This window comes from Galeopterus variegatus, unplaced genomic scaffold (genome assembly GCF_000696425.1).
Source record: "Galeopterus variegatus unplaced genomic scaffold, G_variegatus-3.0.2 Scaffold10448, whole genome shotgun sequence".
Classification (NCBI taxonomy): Eukaryota; Metazoa; Chordata; class Mammalia; order Dermoptera; family Cynocephalidae; genus Galeopterus; species Galeopterus variegatus.
In genome coordinates this window covers 2543-20009 of record NW_007736559.1, presented here as the reverse complement: position 1 = coordinate 20009, position 17467 = coordinate 2543, and the positions used below count along the sequence as shown (strand labels likewise).

The 17467-nt window shown below is 48.7% G+C and overlaps 1 protein-coding gene across 1 annotated transcript in view; it reads left to right on the top strand.

Moving 5' to 3' along the window:
• Positions 1-16863, top strand: part of LOC103610004 (72 kDa type IV collagenase) — a gene marked incomplete at its 3' end in the record, with an annotated part of 19214 nt that extends 2351 nt beyond the window's left edge. Inside the window, exons 2-9 of the mRNA XM_008594248.1 lie at positions 2152-2378; positions 7493-7641; positions 8752-8880; positions 9115-9288; positions 12274-12447; positions 13366-13539; positions 15363-15518; positions 16728-16863. Coding sequence (XP_008592470.1) covers positions 2152-2378; positions 7493-7641; positions 8752-8880; positions 9115-9288; positions 12274-12447; positions 13366-13539; positions 15363-15518; positions 16728-16863 — 1319 coding nt within the window. The remainder of the gene's footprint in view (positions 1-2151; positions 2379-7492; positions 7642-8751; positions 8881-9114; positions 9289-12273; positions 12448-13365; positions 13540-15362; positions 15519-16727) is intronic.
• Positions 16864-17467: the final 604 nt, after the last annotated feature.

The following is a 17467-nucleotide window of genomic DNA, read 5'->3' as shown; positions in this document are numbered from 1 at the left end:
GAGCCGGGGGTGGGGGTTGAGGGCCCCTCACCAGAGGGGCCCCGCCGCCCCGGGGGGGGAGACGGCAGGCCCGGGGGGGGGCGCGTGGGGCGTGGGCGGGCGGGGGAGGATGGAGCCCCGTTAGGTCGGAAAGCGGCCAGCGAGCCCTCCCTCCTGGCGGGGCTCCCGAGCTGTGGCTCAGATGTTGTTTTGTGAGCGCTCTCCTGGCTCCAGGGGCACCGTGGTGGCCACAGCGTTGCATAAGTGGGGCCAGGAGGGATGCAGCTGAGAGGCATCACCTCTCGCCCTGTAAGAGCCTCGGGCCAGGGACCCCTCAAGCTGTTCTTTGTAGTCCACAGGACATCTGCCCCCTTTCTGCCTCAGCCGCCTGAGAAACCCCTACCCTTATCCAGCCTTCTCCCCAACTTGTGCAGGACAGGAGTTCCAAGCCCCCTCCTGGTCACGCTGAAACTCCTTCAGGATGTTCCACCTCTCCCCACCACCCCACCCTTTTCCGGCATCTGGTCCTCTGCCCCTTCTGGATAGATGTGTTGGGAGATCACCTTAAATTTTTAGGAGGCTACTTTATTCAAAGAGCTGGTGTAATGAAATGGCTGTTGGTTGGGGTGAGATTGGAGCTTTTGAGTGATGTCAAAGCTACCTGGGTCCCCACACTTTCTACAGCCTGCGGAAGCCCAAGTTGTGCAGAGGCAATGCAGGGGGACTTAGGAAGATGGGCTCTGAACTTAGACTGGCTGGGCTGGCCCGGTGGTGCACTGCTACAGTGCGCTGCTTGGGAGCGCGGTGGCGCTCCCGCCGAGGGTTCGGATCCCACATACAGACCGGTTCCCGCTCACTGGCTGAGTGAGGTGCGGGCGCGACACCGAGGGTTGCGATCCCGTTGCTGGTCCCGGTCCGGTACGGGCGTGACACTGAGGGTTGCGATCCGTTGCCGGACACAAAATAAATAAATAAATAAATAAATAAAAATAAAAAATGAACTTAGACTGGCTGGCTTCAAATCAAGAGGCACACTAAATCAATTGGCCTAGTAATCTTGGACAAGTGGTTTAACCTCTCCAAGTCTCAGTTTCTTTATCTGCAAACTGGGGATAATAATGGTACCTATTTCAGTGTTAAAGGAGAGATTATCTTAGACACTTGGGAGGGTACCTGGAACATGGTAAGCACTCAATAAGTGCTACCCATTATTACTATTATATTATTAACATTGTTATACCCTATATTTCCTCTTTCCTAACTACTCCCAACAAGATTAGGGCCACTGTCTCCTGGCTCCTCTCACCATTCCAACACAGCACTTGTCAAATATTTGATTTTGCATTTATTTGTGATCCATTCAGCTTCCCTGCACTGGGATTTTAACCTTAGAGACTAGAAACATCGGTCTTGTTGATTATTTTATCCCCAGCAGTAGCACAGTACATGGTAGGTATCAAAAAGTATTCGTTGAATAAATAAATGAGTTGGTTGGTCCCTGAACCTGTGCAGGGCCCTGTTTGGTTTTGGCCTCAGTTTGGGCAGAGCCAGTTGTATGGCCCCTGAAGGACAGGACCATTTTCTTTTAGGAATTGGCAGACCCAGGATTTGAAGCCAAATCTGTCTGCTGCCAGAGCATATGTACACAGCATTTGCATCTCTTTACAAGAAAAAACTAGGGAAAGAATCCCTTAGTCACCAGCTGTCAGGTGGATAAATGAGATGGTGGAGGTAATGAAAGGGTGCTGAAGTATTAAGCATGGGCTCTGGAGCCAGATTGCTTGGTGCCAAACCCAGATATGCCATTCGTGAGTTGTGTGATCTTAGGCAAGTTTCTTAACCTCTCTGTGCCTTAGTTTATTCCTCTGTATGATGGGAATATAACAATATCTACATTATAGAGTTGTTGTGAGCACTAAATGAGCTAAAACATATTGACTTTAGTGCCAGGGCATATAGTCAGTGTCAAGCACCAACATGCAGTAGCTATGATATCTACAGCTGTTATGTCACTCAGCTGTTATGAATGACACAGCTGGTTTGGGAACACAGGTCTCTTGAACCCCTGGATAATGTCCTATCTGGACTATGGGGCTGGGCTGGGGACTGGTTGGTGCAGCTTGCTTGATCAATACCATACCATCCCAATATGGGGGTGCTCATTTCTTCCAGCAATACCTGAATACCTTCTACGGCTGCCCCAAGGAGAGTTGCAACCTGTTTGTGCTGAAGGACACACTGAAGAAGATGCAGAAGTTCTTTAGGTTACCCCAGACGGGTAATCTTGACCGGAGAACCATTGAGACCATGCGGAAGCCGCGCTGTGGCAACCCAGATGTGGCCAACTACAACCACTTCCCCCGCAAGCCCAAGTGGGACAAAAATGACATCACATACAGGTGCCAGGGCAGGGCTGGGGGAGGCGGGATCCTTGGGGTGAGGGACACAGAGTCCCCTTGGGCTTTGTCTCCCCACTCAGGGGACCCAGGATGTATCTTATAGGGGATTGACATATTAGGGAGTTTTCAGGCAAAGTCCGAAAGTCCATAGGAAATGGAGTCAGACAAGCCCAGACTTGAGCCTTGAGCTTACTAGCCATAGGGCATTGGGCTACTTTTCAGTACTCTCAGCATTAGCTTTCCAGTCTACAAAATGGGGTTAAAGAAACATTCCTCATAGGTTTGGTTGGGGAACTAAGCTAGATCCCACACATACAAAGGCCTTCCACAGTATTTGGCACATAGCAAGAGTGTAATAAATGTTAGCCATCGTTGTTATTATTAGATGAGTTCATTGGGGCAGGCAGAGGGAACTTGACTGGTTGCTATATCGGTGTGGGACAGACAAAAACTGTAGTGCTTTTCCCTCTATGCTTTTACTCAACAACAAGCACAATCATCAGCACAGAAGACCAACTTCTGACTTCTGTGACCAAATATGTGGGTACTTCTCCCAACTGGCAAGCAAGCCAGCAATTCCTCAGCAGACACCAGCTGGGTGTCCTCCAGTTTAATTCTAATGCTATCTACCTGGAGGTAGCTTCAGGTCTCACAGGTTGAGGGCTCAGTCCCCAAGACTGCCCCCAACTTCAGATGCCACTTGCAAGTCCAGGCTTCTGGAACTTCTAACCAACTGGCTATAAATCGGGGTTCCCATAACCCTCTACTTGTGTTCAATTAGTTTTCTTGAGTGGCTCACAGAACTCAGGGAAACATGTACTTATGTTTACACATTTATTATAAAGGATATAAATCATTATATTGTAATTATTATAATGATACAGATAAAGAGATGCATAGGGCAAGGTATGGGGGAAATGTACTTATGTTTACACATTTATTATAAAGGATATAAATCATTATATTGTAATTATTATAAGGATACAGATAAAGAGATGCATAGGGCAAGGTATGGGGGAAGGGGTGTGCCACCTTCTAGGACCTGGCACGTGTTCAGATATCCGGAAGCTCCCCCAACCCGGTGCTCTTGGGTTTTTACAGAAGCTTCATTACGTAGGCATGACTGAAGCATGGATAACTTTGTAGAAATGTGATTGGACAAAAAGGGTCTGATCTAACACTAACGGCCTGGGTGGGGAAGCCCAGCAAGGCCTTACTGTTCAGGTTCTTCTTGACCTTTCTGTGCAGCATTCCTTCCTCCTGGGCGTGGGGTGGGCCCCTCTGAGCTTCTTTCGAGATGTTAATGTAATATTGTGTTTTCCTTATTACTTAATTCACTTATTCATTTTTTACCCTCAATTATTATTTCTTCTTTTTTTTTATTAATACATCAACTTTTTCATCTTTGGAGGAGACATTAGGTTTGGCCATTGTGCTTATCTGATTGCTGGCAGCAATACCAGTCTAGCCAGGGCCTCCCCCTCAGTCCACTCCCATTCATATACAACAATATGACATAGGTGTAGAACTAGTGGGCTATATTTTCCATCAGGAAATATAGTTGCATTCACTGTTAACCCCAAATTTTGCCAGATGGGGTGAAGGCACAACCCACCCCCATCAGGCCCTTAGGAATTTTGACATATGGTTTAAAAACACACTTACAGTTTCTTGGTGCAAGAGGAATATGTCTAGGTCCAGTCCATCTCTGCATTATTGCAGTATTCCTGCGTGCATTCATTTCATGGACCCAGGTGGCCACCTCAAGGGAGTACACCAACAGGTCCACTTGGTGGTCCCAGTTACCTTCCAAATCTGGAAGGGGGCTCTTCTGATGGGCATTGACATGTTCTAGTTTAATATTACCCTCAAATTTCCACAAAGCTGTGCCCCACATGGGAATCCCTTTAATAGGTCAGGTTTCCATTGCCCTTCTGCCTGACCATGTGGCCAGGCCATTGGTCGCTGCCCCTAAGTCAGTAAAAACTCAAGCACAGGGGCTTTTATTATTGTTCAATTCTTCATCACTGTTAGGAAATCAGCATGCAATTTAGCCCACTGAGCTGATTTTTTTTTATCTTTTTCGATCAGAGTGGCAGCAATACCAGTCTAGCCAGGGCTTCCCCCTCAGTCCACTCCCGTTCATATACAGCAAAATGACATAGGTGTAGAATTAGTGGACTATATTTTCCATCAGGCAATATAGCTGTATTCACTGTTATAGCTTCCAAACAGGCTGCTGTCTGTTCACCTTGGAACTGCCATCCACAAACCCAGCAGCTTTTGGTCCATCATTTGAGAGCTATTTATAGGGCATGGTCTAAGTGACAACAGAATTCAGAAGCTCCTCACGTAGTTCCAGAGTCAGTCCTAGGATATCTCCTCCTTGTATTCCCCAGGTAGCATAATCCTGTGTAAACCATTTAAATTCTCCAGTCCAAAGTCCCAGTTATCGTCTCTGGGAGGTGCTCACAGGCTTTTGCCATAGGCCCCAGTCTAGGTTCCATATAGGGCAATCTTAAAGAGAATTTGTTCCTACCACCACTACTGCTTATACTCCACAATCTATGAGCTTGGGCAATCTTATTGGTTCCCATTTAGCAAGTCCATTAATATTGCTAGAAGGGCAAATTAACATGCCTTCTGTTTTACAATACTAGGTAGGGGAAACATTCCCCAGTAAGATACAGTGTCCATCCCCATGATACAATCAGGTGAAAGAGACACACTGCTTCACATGAAGTATGTTCAAAGATACCAACTCTAATCACAGTGCATTGGGCTTCTGTGTCAAGAAGCACCAGAAAAGTTTCTTGTTTACCCCCTCACCATTTTGCCCTCTCTAGTGCAAAAGGCTGTGGGTCACAAGCAGGGGGTTGAGCCAAGGGACCCTTGTCTGTTTGTCAGTCTTCATCTTGAGTAACCTGCCTGACTACTGCCTCAGGTAATTTTAGATACCCCCTCACCATTTTGCCCTCTCTAGTGCAAAAGGCTGTGGGTCACAAGCAGGGGGTTGAGTCAAGGGACCCTTGTCTGTTTGTCAGTCTTCATCTTGAGTAACCTGCCTGACTACTGCCTCAGGTAATTTTAGATCAGATTTCGCATTGCAATCTTTGCCTTCTAACTTTATTAATTTCTCCAAACTAGTGGATATACATACAGCAGCCTTATTTGCAGCCTTTTAATGTTGGGAATGAGCAGAGGCCTTCACTACCTTCTTGATAACCACAGGTCTTAGAATTACTTTCTGTTGTCCCTCCATAATTTTTCCCTTGGAAGACAGCTTTGAGGCTAGTGTCCAAACTCAGACCAATTGAAATCTGAGCTTGGTTTAGCATCAAGATCTAACCCAGCATTCATTTTAGTGATTAAACATAACAGTAACCAATGGATTGAGTATTTCACTTTTTTCTTACTAGTTTGCATTTCCTTATGTACCCATTGAACCAACCCCAGGAGTTGGATCCATCTCTAAATTCCACTGGTAACTTAGACCTTCAGTAATTGATTATAGCACAACTGCAGCTCCATACCATGGGTGATCATGTGGCCACCCAGGAATCAAAAGTTCCTTATCCTCCATCCTTTTATCCTTTCTCTTCCCAAACCACATGTTTCTGTGAGCCAGGACTGCTCTAGAAAATCCCATTTCTGACACCAATCTGTATTGATGTGAGAAAAACATAAACTGTAGTATTTTCCCTCTATGCTCTTACTCAATTACAAACACAGTCATCAACACAGAAGACCCACTTCTGACTTCTGTGACCAAATGTGTGGGGACTTCTCCCCACTGCCAAGCAAGCCAGCAATTATTCAGTGGACACCAGGTGGGTGCCCTCCAATTTAATTTTGATGCTATCTGCCTGGAGTAGTGCCAGATCCCACAGGTTGAGGTCTCAGTTCCCAAGGCTGCCCTCCACCTCAGATGCCAGTCACAAGTCCAGGCCTCTGGAACTTCTGACTGACCAACTGGCTATGAATTGGGGTTCCCACAAACCCCTCCTTGGGTTTGATTACTTTGCTTGAGTGGCTCACAGAACTCAGGGAAACATGCACTTATGATCTACTGGTTTATTACAAAAGGATATTACAAAGGATACAGAAGAAGAGATGCATAGGTTGAGGTACGGGGGAAGGGACGCAGAGCTTCCGTGCCCTCCCAGGTTGCCGCCCTCCAAGATCCAGAACCTCCCCCTACCCTGTACTCTTGGGTTTTTATGGAAGCTTCATTACATAGGTGTGATTCCATCATGGACAACTGTCTAGAAATGTGATTGGACAAAAAGGGTATGATTTAACGCTAACAGCTTGGGTGGGGGAGCCCAGCAAGGCCTGTTTGTTCAGGTTCTTCTTGACCTCTCCATGCAGCATTCCTTCCTCCTGGGCATGGGGCACAGCCCCTCCTGAAATGGGGGTCTTATGACCTATAATCAAAGGTGGGCCAAAGAATTTCCTGCCTTGGGGAGAAAAAGGAGCAGATGAAAGGAGGGCAGGAGAAGGTCAGAGAGTAGCATAAGCATGGAATTGTGGACCAATATATAAGTATTATAATGTCGTAGTTGCTAATTGGATTTTTATATTATAGAGTTGTTATAATTGGTTGCTAACTAGGCTGAGAGCTCTGCTCTTTATGGCTCGTGCTAGATTCCAAGGGTGAGATCTCTGCCCTGTGTCCCATAATGCACTATTTATGTCCCTGCCCCCTTCCCCACCCCACAGCTAGAATTGAGAGATGAGACTCCTGAGACAGGGCCTGAAATGGTGGGTGGTCTGGGACTCCTAGGATCTCAAGGCATTTTGGGAGAGCCGTTCTCACAGTGAACTCTGCTCAACATGCACACATACGAGGGTACTTCAAAAAGTTCATGGAAAGATTTATATTATCTTTCAATTCTATTTTTCCATGAGCTTTTTGAAGTACCTTCATATATACCTGCACACACTCGTGCACACTTATGTGCATGCACATACTTGTGCACCACTCGCATGCTCATGCACACACCTGCACACTTGTGCACACCCACATACATATGCTCACATATACACACACTTGCATATATGCATATAATTGCACACATGCATACTCACTCATGTATTTCTGCCACCTCCAGGATCATTGGCTACACACCTGATCTGGACCCAGAGACAGTGGATGATGCCTTCGCTCGTGCCTTCCAAGTCTGGAGCAATGTGACGCCACTACGGTTTTCTCGCATCCACGATGGAGAAGCTGATATCATGATCAACTTTGGCCGCTGGGGTAGGCAAAAGTGGGGCCAGCAGGGGATAAGTGTAGAGACAAGGCAGGGATATGGACATTAGAGAGGTATGGGAGTCCTGAGGGCAGCTCAGATAGAAGAGTAGGAGGTGTAGACACTGGAAGTGGGTTAGATGAGGCAGCACAATACGGAGCAGATACGGGACAGCCACATAGATGTGGTAGATGTGAAGGTAGGTGATGTGCCATGTTATAACCTGGAGGCAGTATAAACCTGAAGTTAGCCACTAGGTACACAAGGCTATTTAAATTTACATTCATTAAAATTTTTTAAAAATTAAAATTCTGTTTCTCAGTCACACTAGCCACATTTCGAGTGCTCAATAGCTACACGAGGCTAGTTGCTATTGTATCAGACAGCATAGACAAAGAATATCCTATCATCACAGGAAGTTCTGTTGGATAATGTCGGTAGATAGTGAGGAACTGTAGATTGAGAGTGGGTCAGATACAGGGAGCAGTGTAGACATGCGAGTAAGTGGAATAGAACTTGGGGTCAAGGCCACCATGTGAGTTGGTGGTGTGCACACTGGCAGTAGCATAGACACGAAGATAGGTAGTGTAGACACTAAGTGCTATGGTGATGAGGGTAAACGGCATAGGCACAGGAAAGAGTGCGGACATGTGGGTCAGTGGTATGCACCTTGGTGGCAGAGTAGGCATGAGGGTTAGTGTTGTGGGTATTGGTGGTAGTATGATGTGAAGGTAGGCGATATGATTAAGAGGGCAGTGTTGACAGGAGAGTAGATGATGTAGACACTGGGGACAATGAGGGTGAGTGAGGACACTGGTGTGGCAGCATAGGTACGTGGGTAGGTATGGTGTCATTGGTGGTAGTGTAGACAATGAAGGCAGGTGGTATAGATACTGGGGGCCATATGGACTCGAGGGAGTAGTGCAGACCATTGGATGGTAACAGGCCAGCGAATCTCTACTGATTCCCTATGTTCCTATTCCTGGATTACCCCAATGGGACAGGAGAAGGGGACAGATGCTAGGTGGGCTAAAGGGCTCCAGACATGGATTGGGGCATGGATGGGTTTCAGGGTCCAGCCGAGGCATCTAGAAGCTGAGACCCAGTGTGTGTTTCAGAGCATGGAGACGGATACCCTTTTGACGGCAAGGACGGGCTCCTGGCTCATGCCTTCGCCCCAGGCACTGGTATTGGGGGAGACTCCCACTTTGACGATGATGAGCTGTGGACCCTGGGAGAAGGGCAAGGTAAGAAAGGGACCCTTCGCATGCCCCAGACCTCCTCTCCATTCCTTTGCATGCTTCCCTGTCACTTAGCAATGAGGACTATGGCTTGCTTGGCAACCGTGAGCACCTCGACCTGCTTTAATGGGACCGGGGAAATGGGAGGAGAAGGAAGTCACATACGTGGTGAGTCAGAATCCAGGTCTCCAAGGAAAGGCCTGAAGAGGTTGAGCCACCACCCTCCGTGTTGCCCCTCAGTGGTCCGTGTGAAGTACGGGAATGCTGACGGGGAGTACTGCAAGTTCCCCTTCCTGTTTAATGGCAAGGAGTACACCACCTGCACCGATGTGGGCCGCAGCGATGGCTTCTTCTGGTGTTCCACCACCTACAACTTTGAGAAGGACGGCAAGTATGGCTTCTGCCCCCACGAAGGTGAGCATTGCCCTGGCTCCGGGCTTTCCACCTCAGCCTCCAGCCCTCCCTGGCCCCCGCCCCCACACTCCCCAGGACTGGCACTGCCCATCAGCCAGCACCCCCCAACACCCTTTGTTCAGGCCCCACTGTCCTGTCCACCACCTACAACTTTGAGAAGGACGGCAAGTATGGCTTCTGCCCCCACGAAGGTGAGCATCGCCCTGGCTCCGGGCTTTCCACCTCAGCCTCCAGCCCTCCCTGGCCCCCGCTATGCCCCGCCCCCACACTCCCCAGGACTGGCACTGCCCATCAGCCAGCACCCCCCAACACCCTTTGTTCAGGCCCCACTGTCCTGATTTGAGCCACTGCTGTGTGTCTCTTACCTGTACCACCGTTTACTTAATACTTGGAATCGATTCAACTTTTTTTAAGTCTCACCATTAGCAATATTTGGGAAATCACAGGTTTGATGTGCTAATTTTCTTTTCTAACATACTTTGGAATAAGCTTAGAACTATTAAAATGCCTAGTGGTTCTCTCCAGAACCACTCTACTCTCTGACTAAGATTGAGAGTTTAAGGGCATGAGCAGAGGCTTGGGGATGGAAAGTCTAGCAGTGGGTTAGGGAGACAGGACTCAGACTGAGGCTGGTTCCCATCCTGGTTTGGAGTCCCCTGGGAATGTTAGCTATTGCTCCTGCCCCGGTTCTGATGCTGACTCTGCTAATGAGTGTGTGTGTGTGTGTGTGTGTGCACGCGCGCGTGCGTGCTTGCACATGTGCGTGCACGTGTGTGTCTGGCATGGGGGCCATGCCATCTGCCTTCTGTCCCTGCAGTCTGCCTGGCTGTGTCTGCATCTCTGTGTGGCAGAGACAGAGGCATTAGGTGTGATTCAGTATTTGTGTGTGTATTTTTGTCAGTGCTTGAGACATATAATTTCTAGAGATTTTGAAGCCATGTTGGGGGGGAAGCTCAAAGAAAGGGTAAGGTATTGACGTACACGCTCAATCCTTTTTAAAAGTATCCTTGACACACTTCATAAGCATAAATCACAAAAAGACAGTGTGTGTAACTTCATACTTGATCAAGTCATCATATTTGATCATCATGTGATTCTACAGATTGAAAGCCCAGAATATTTGGGGAGAATGGGAGGAAAATCTAAAAAGTTTTCTAAATACTACCTTCTTCTCCATTCCATGAACACTCTTCAGTCTACAGAGACTAAAGACTCCCTTTGGCTGTAGTTTTACATGTTTGTGAATTTCTCCGACCCCTTTGCAACTGAACACTGAGCACCAACCATCAGAAGGAAAGAAACAAATAGCTAGTTAATTGTCATCCTGTTGACGCTTTTATTACCAAAGCGAAACTTTGTATTAAGAGTTCAAGCCATTGACTTGACTCATTAAAAATCAGAAATTTTTAAATAAAAACACGTTCTGTATCTTGCATTTCCCAGTAGGGATTCAGGTGGTATTAACCCTTCCATGTGTCAGCCCCTCTGATTGGAACAGGATGCTTTGATAATAGAAGTGGAAATAGCTGTATTTCATAAGTTTGGGGAGGGTTTTTCCTTGCACTGGACATTCGCCATTTACTTGGTCTTCAGCCAGGTGCAAATACGCACACATGCACATGTTCGGGTCTTGGGGCAGAGTTCTTGTTACTCAGCCCCTGCTGATCGCTGAGTCAGTGTCTGCTTCTTGCCACCCTTGGTGGGATGGATCTGAGGGGAGGCAGAGGCTTCCTGGGTGGTAGAAATGCAGCTGATGGGAGGCAAGATGAGGGACTCTGGTCTTGCCTTTCCTAACTACGAGGTCACCAAGGTATCTAGCCTCAGTTTTGCCACTTCCCTAGGTCCCATTTTTTTCTGGCATCGCAGGACAAGGTCCCTTGGTCATAGGGGAGGGGCGCGGTGAGAGTAAAGGGCTCCGAATCCTGCAGTGGGAGGCAAGAGACCAGGCTTCATTCTGGCCATGGTGGAGTTAACAGGAGCTGGTGAGGTCACCTCTGGCGCCGTTGTGCACAGATGGTCCTTGTTACGCACTTGTGGTTTTGCTGGTTGGCAATTCCAGACACACATTACTTTGTAGCTTTGGGGTGGATGAGGGGACAGGGGAACAGGGGAAGAGCCCAAGACAGACAGGCCAGACTCTGAATCCCACTCTCTCCCCCAGCTCTCCAGTCATGGCTCCTGTCTTGCTTGGGGAGGTCAGAGTAGGAGCCTGGAGTGTGCATTAAGAGGTTTCCAAAGACACCACCTTCCCCTCCACTCCCTCTTTCTCTTCTCTCCTGCCTCCCTCCTGCAGGGACCGCAACAGCGCTGTCCAAGAAAGGGCCTGGGGTTGAAAGGAGGTGAAGCTTTCTCTCTGTGCATGCTTGTGCATACGTACACATACGTGTGTGTTAGCGACAGAATGAGTGAGAGATTGAGATTAGTGTTTTATAGTTTTCTGCTATGACCCTCATCTACTTCTTTCATTTATGTGACTATGAGCAGTTCCAAAACCAGCTTTCTCTTAGCCTTGGTTTCCCTATCTATCCAAAGGAGAGACTGGGTGTTGTCCTGCCCACTCTGGCTGATATATTTAGCATCTGCATGGTGTGGGCATTGGCCAGGCAGAGTGGACAGTGACCTTGGGGCTGGGGCAGAGTTCTGGAGGCCCCTGCTATGTGTCACATGTTAACCATTTCATTGCTGGGGGTCCATAAGTTCCCAGCGGGGGATCAGTTTGGACAGGGAGGCGGTTGTCTCTTCCGGGAGCTCAGAGAAACAGTTTTTTGCCAACTAGTAGAGACAGTTTTTAATACTTTAAAACTATTTTACGTATTTAAATATTTAAAACATTTTTTTAAATATTATAAAATGTTTTAAATATTTAATATTTTAGAATGCAGCAACTTCACTGGTGTGAACTGGCAGGTGGGCGGCCATCCAGCTCTATGCCCATGCAGGTGTCTCTCTCTCAGTCGCATCCCCTCTCTCTCCCTCACCCCCCAGCCCTGTTCACCATGGGTGGCAATGCTGACGGACAGCCCTGCAAGTTCCCGTTCCGCTTCCAGGGCACATCTTACAACAGCTGCACCACGGAGGGCCGCACGGACGGCTACCGATGGTGCAGCACCACCGAGGACTACGACCGTGACAAGAAGTACGGCTTCTGCCCTGAGACCGGTGCGTGCTTGCCGCCTCTCCTTGCCCCTCAGGTCCAGCACCCTGCAGATACAAAACCCACAAGAGCCCCCCGAATCTCCTTTCCCCCAGAGGTGCTAGTCAGAATACTTAACAGCTGCTACGGCATGGGCACCAGAGTCACAACACACTGTGGGCATCAGTTCAGCCAAATTGGTATTGCCTGAATGCCAGGCCTGCCCAGGGCCCTTTCTGACTGACCAGCACATGTTTTCTCTTAGCCTCCCCAACAAGTGCTTCTCTCTCCCTCTCTCTGACCTTGCAGTCTCTCTTCCCTGCCTTTCCAAGTCTGTATCTCCACCTTCTAGGCTCTGTTTTTCAATGAGGACTCCTTCCCTCCTGCACTCTCTTTCCTTTCCCCTCTCTTCCTTTTTTCTTCCTTCCCTCCTCTCTCCATCCTTCCTTCCCCCCTCCTCTCCTGCCTTTCTTTCTTCCCTTCCTCTAGCATGTAGTTACCGAGCAGAGCACCTGCTTTTTGCAGGAGACACATGGGTTGGTCTGCACAGGACTCTGCCCGATGGGCTCACCACCTAGGGGAGGGTGTTGCAACCATCAGCCCTGCCAACCTCCTTCACCTCTGGCCCCTCAGCCTCTGTCCATGGGAAGCCAGTGACAGCTCAGGAATTTGCCTGGGTCTGAATCCCAGATCTGATACTTCCTAGCAGTATCTGCTCAGGCAAGTTTCTGAACCTCTCCGAGCTCCGATTTCCCCACGCATGAAATGGGGTAAGAGGGTTATTGTGGGGAGGGGTGAGTTGTGTGTGAAGCACTGGCTGCAGTGCCTGGGGATGAGCGAGTACTTGGTAAGAGTGGTTTGTCCATGTCAGCATCGTGTCATCATTTTCTGGTGGTGGCCTCAAACCCTTTGCTGCCCCTTGACCCGTGTCCTTCTCCCCACAGCCATGTCCACAGTTGGTGGGAACTCAGAAGGTGCCCCGTGTGTCTTCCCGTTCACCTTCCTAACCAAGAAGTATGACAGCTGCACCACCGCCGGCCGTGGTGACGGAAAGCAGTGGTGCTCCACCACGGCCAACTTCAACGATGACCGCAAGTGGGGCTTCTGCCCTGACCAAGGTATGGGGCCCTGGGCATTGGGCAGAGACACTGGACAGCACCCTCCCTTACCTGGCCTGGAAACTCTCCTGAGCCCCCACTGCCTCCAGCATAGACTCTGCCCCCTGGACACCCACCTGCCCTGGTAGGGACACTCCCTGCCCCAGACACTGCCCATCTCTGGTGGAGACAGGTTCTCTGCTGAGGCCCTGCCCATCCAGACAGGGACATAGCTCCAAAACAAGACCCTGTCCTCCCTGGTACCTGCTTCCTAGATGGAAACTGTGCCTCCTGAGATGCTACTCTTCCCTTCTGCTTCAACCAGTCCTCCAAGTAGGGCTCTTACTACCAAAAAATGCTTGAATGGTGGACACAGGTTACCCTGCTCTGGAGAGATGGTTCCACTAAGACACATTCCCAATAAAGAGATGCCTTCAAGGAGCTGGGTGAGCAGCAGATAAGTGGAAAAAAGCCTCATGCTCTGACCCCACACTCCATGAACCCTTGCGGCCCCATCAGCACCATCTTTTACCAAAGTGTGAATGGCAGGTCCTTGTCAGTGCTGGGTTCTGGGGACACAGCCAGCTGGGACAGCTTTCTGCCCTCTAGGACTCACAGGCTGGGGTGAGAAAGTGGCCAGGAGATTGTCCGTGACCTTACTGTATGGTCAGTGCAGTGAGCAGGGTGCCTGGGATATAGTTCCTATTCTAGTCTGCAGGGCCCAGGGCCATCGGGCTCAAAGCTCCCTGGCAGCCCACGATGGCCAGGTGGGAGGGCTGGTCCAGGGCCTGCCAGAATTAGGACAGCCTCTCTTTGTGTTTTATTTTTTATTTAACTCACAATGAGGTGGAACTTGGCAAATGCTGGCTGACAGAGGCTGGCCAAAGGAGTTTTTCTTATCCCCTGCTAAATCCCATGCTAGGACCTATTCTGATTTTACCTGCTCTGCTCCAGCCTTCTACCTAAAGGTGGGACTCTCCATCAGCCTGAGTGGTTTGAGGCTCCAGAGCTCGTGTGGATCACCTGGGGTGAATATCACTTTCCTAGGGCTGCCAGGACAAAGTGCCACAAACTGGCAGCTTAAAACAACTTAAATTTATTCTTTCATGCTTCTGGAGGCTAGAAGTCTAAAATCAAGGTCACTCCAGTCTCTGCCTCTGTCATTACATGGGCTTCTCTCTGCGTCTGTGTCTGTCTCTGTGTCTCTTCTCTTCTTATAGGATGTGAACCTTATTAGATTAAGGGTCCTCCCTACCCCAGTATGACCTCATTTTAACTTAAATCTTAATTACCTCTGCAAAGACCGTATTTCCAAATAACGTCACATTCACAGGAACCCAGAGTTAGGACTCAAACATATCTTTTGGGGGGACACAATTCAACCCAGTAGGGTGTAACATAGACTTTGCTCAGTCTGTGGCTGAGCCTGGGCAACCACTCCCCGAGCCTATACCCATTCTCTTACCTCTTTGAAGACTCTGAGGGGCAGGTTTTGCCTCTTGTCTTCATAGAGAAACACAAAGAGCCAGAGACGGAATGTTTAATGAGTGGGACTTTAAGTAGAGGATTTGCAGCTGCTATTCCTCTTCCTCTTTTATGGCACATGCTGCCTACCCTGGAAAGGGGTGAGAGGACTTTGGCTGATACCTACTTGAAAGCAATAAGCATAGTCTATTAACCCCAGAAATCTTGGGAGAAGGAAAAATCAATGCACGCCACTTCCAGGGCTCTCAGTTCCGCTATGGGGATATCCTCAAAAGTCTCCATTGCTGGGGCCAGGTCCTGACTCCTCTCTCATCTCTCTCCCCCATCTTTCAACCCTCTTCCCACATTGCTGCCCTCAGGGTACAGCCTGTTCCTCGTGGCAGCCCACGAGTTTGGCCACGCCATGGGGTTGGAGCACTCACAGGATCCTGGAGCCCTGATGGCGCCCATTTACACCTACACCAAGAACTTCCGCCTGTCCCAGGATGACATCAAGGGCATTCAAGAGCTCTATGGTACACCTCCATTTGGGGGCCTCCGGGGGGAGTCTGGGGAGGTTGTGCAGCTTGGGATGGAGGCCCGGGGGTGGGAACCAGCAAAGTACCATCTCTCCAGGACAGCAGAGCAAGAGGCAGGTGTGGTGACCAGATAATAGGGAGTCAGAGCCATGCTCCGAGGGGATGCTTAGATAGCACTTTCCTTTCCAAATAACACTAGTATCCATGCCCCTCTTGGTTTCCCATTTCTAGGGCTCTCCATTTCCTACGTGTAAACTGAGGCAGAGAAAGGTAACCTTTCTGGCCCAAGGTCACACAGACTTAAGCAACCAAGTGAAGTTTAGAATCCAGGATAGTTAGCTAAGTACAGGGTGGAATTTACTATCATGTAGAATGACTTTAATGATACAGGGGTGAACGTTTCTAGTTTTCATAAGATGCTTTTATTTTAATATGTAGTAAAAACATACCAATGTCTTAAATTAATGATTTATTTATTGTTAGTACTTGCAGTGAGGCTAGAGTTTAAAAAGTCAGTCCATTTTTAAAAAACATTAAACATGTAATGGTCCTGGTCGTACCTGGACCAGGCCCAAACAGTGAAAGTGGTGCTGAGTGATGAAGTTTGGGGGACAGTGGACTTAGGAAAAAACCTGAGATCCAGAAAGAGAAATGCCAAGTTCAAGTATCTTCTCTGCCATTTACCAGCTGCAAGAGATTGAGCAGGTCTTTACCTTTCTGGACAGAGTTCCTCCTCTCTAAAATGTGGCTGGTTATTATAAGGTATAAAGGAATTAATCCTTGAGGAAGTGCCACACCCCCAGTGCTGGACACTGGAGTGGCCCCTGACTGTTTTGATTCTCTTGTGGGCATAAGAATCTGAGCTTTGGGTTTGAATCCTTGGGCAAGTTATGGGATCTTTCTGGGCCTCAGTTTCCTTATGTGTGAAATGGTATAATAATGATAACCACCTCCCTGGGATACAGACAGGACTGATTCAGGTGGTGTCAGGAAGAGCGTTATGTGAAGGGCCTCGGGACTCTGGTTTCCCTTCATTCTCCTCTCTCTGAGTCCAGGCATCTCTGCTTATCTTACTGGGCTTACACTAAGGCTCGAATACTATTTCTGCTGACCCTTAACAGGTTGGATAGGCAGCCCTGGGGGCTCAGCCTGGTGGGGAGAGCCCCTGGAGCTGGGAAGAGTCTAAGGTCAGGTATCCTTCCCCAGGAGGCTCCCCTGACACTGAAAATGGTACTGGCCCCACTCCCACGCTGGGACCTGTCACACCTGAGATCTGCGTACAGGACATTGTCTTTGATGGCATTGCTCAGATCCGTGGTGAGATCTTCTTCTTCAAGGACCGGTGAGTGCAAGAGCTTGCTTTTTGTCATCTTTGCTCTCTGTCCTCTGCCCCTTCTCCATTATTCTTGTGCCCTCACCCCTTGCTGAGGACTCCACGAGGGCCTTCACAGATGACCTGTACTAGACAGTTTTTGCTGTGTATCAGGCAACCTGCAGTTCTCAGTGGCTTACACCAAGCATTTCTTTTGCTCCCTCATAGTCTGTGGGTCTACTAAGTGTCTTGGCTTCTGGCTGCAGTTTGGGCTCAGGTATGCTCTGCATGTCACTCCTTTTCCTAGGATTAGTGGCTACTCATGGCAGATCAATCCATACAAGCACATTTGAAGCCTCCACTCACATCATGTCTGAGAATATTCCATTGACTGAAGCAAATCACATGACCAAGCCTAACACCTACTCTAGGAGATGGTACTGCAAAGTCACATGGCAGTGCCCATGGATGTGAAATTCTAAATTAGGAATGAAGGGAGCAACTGGCGACAATAATTCAGCCTGCCGCAGACCTTCTCCTGGAATGGAGTTGACCTCAGATGGCCAAATTGCTCTATGTATGAGTAGCAAGTAACCACAGGGTAGAGAGAGGTAGTATTAATGCTGTAGATAAA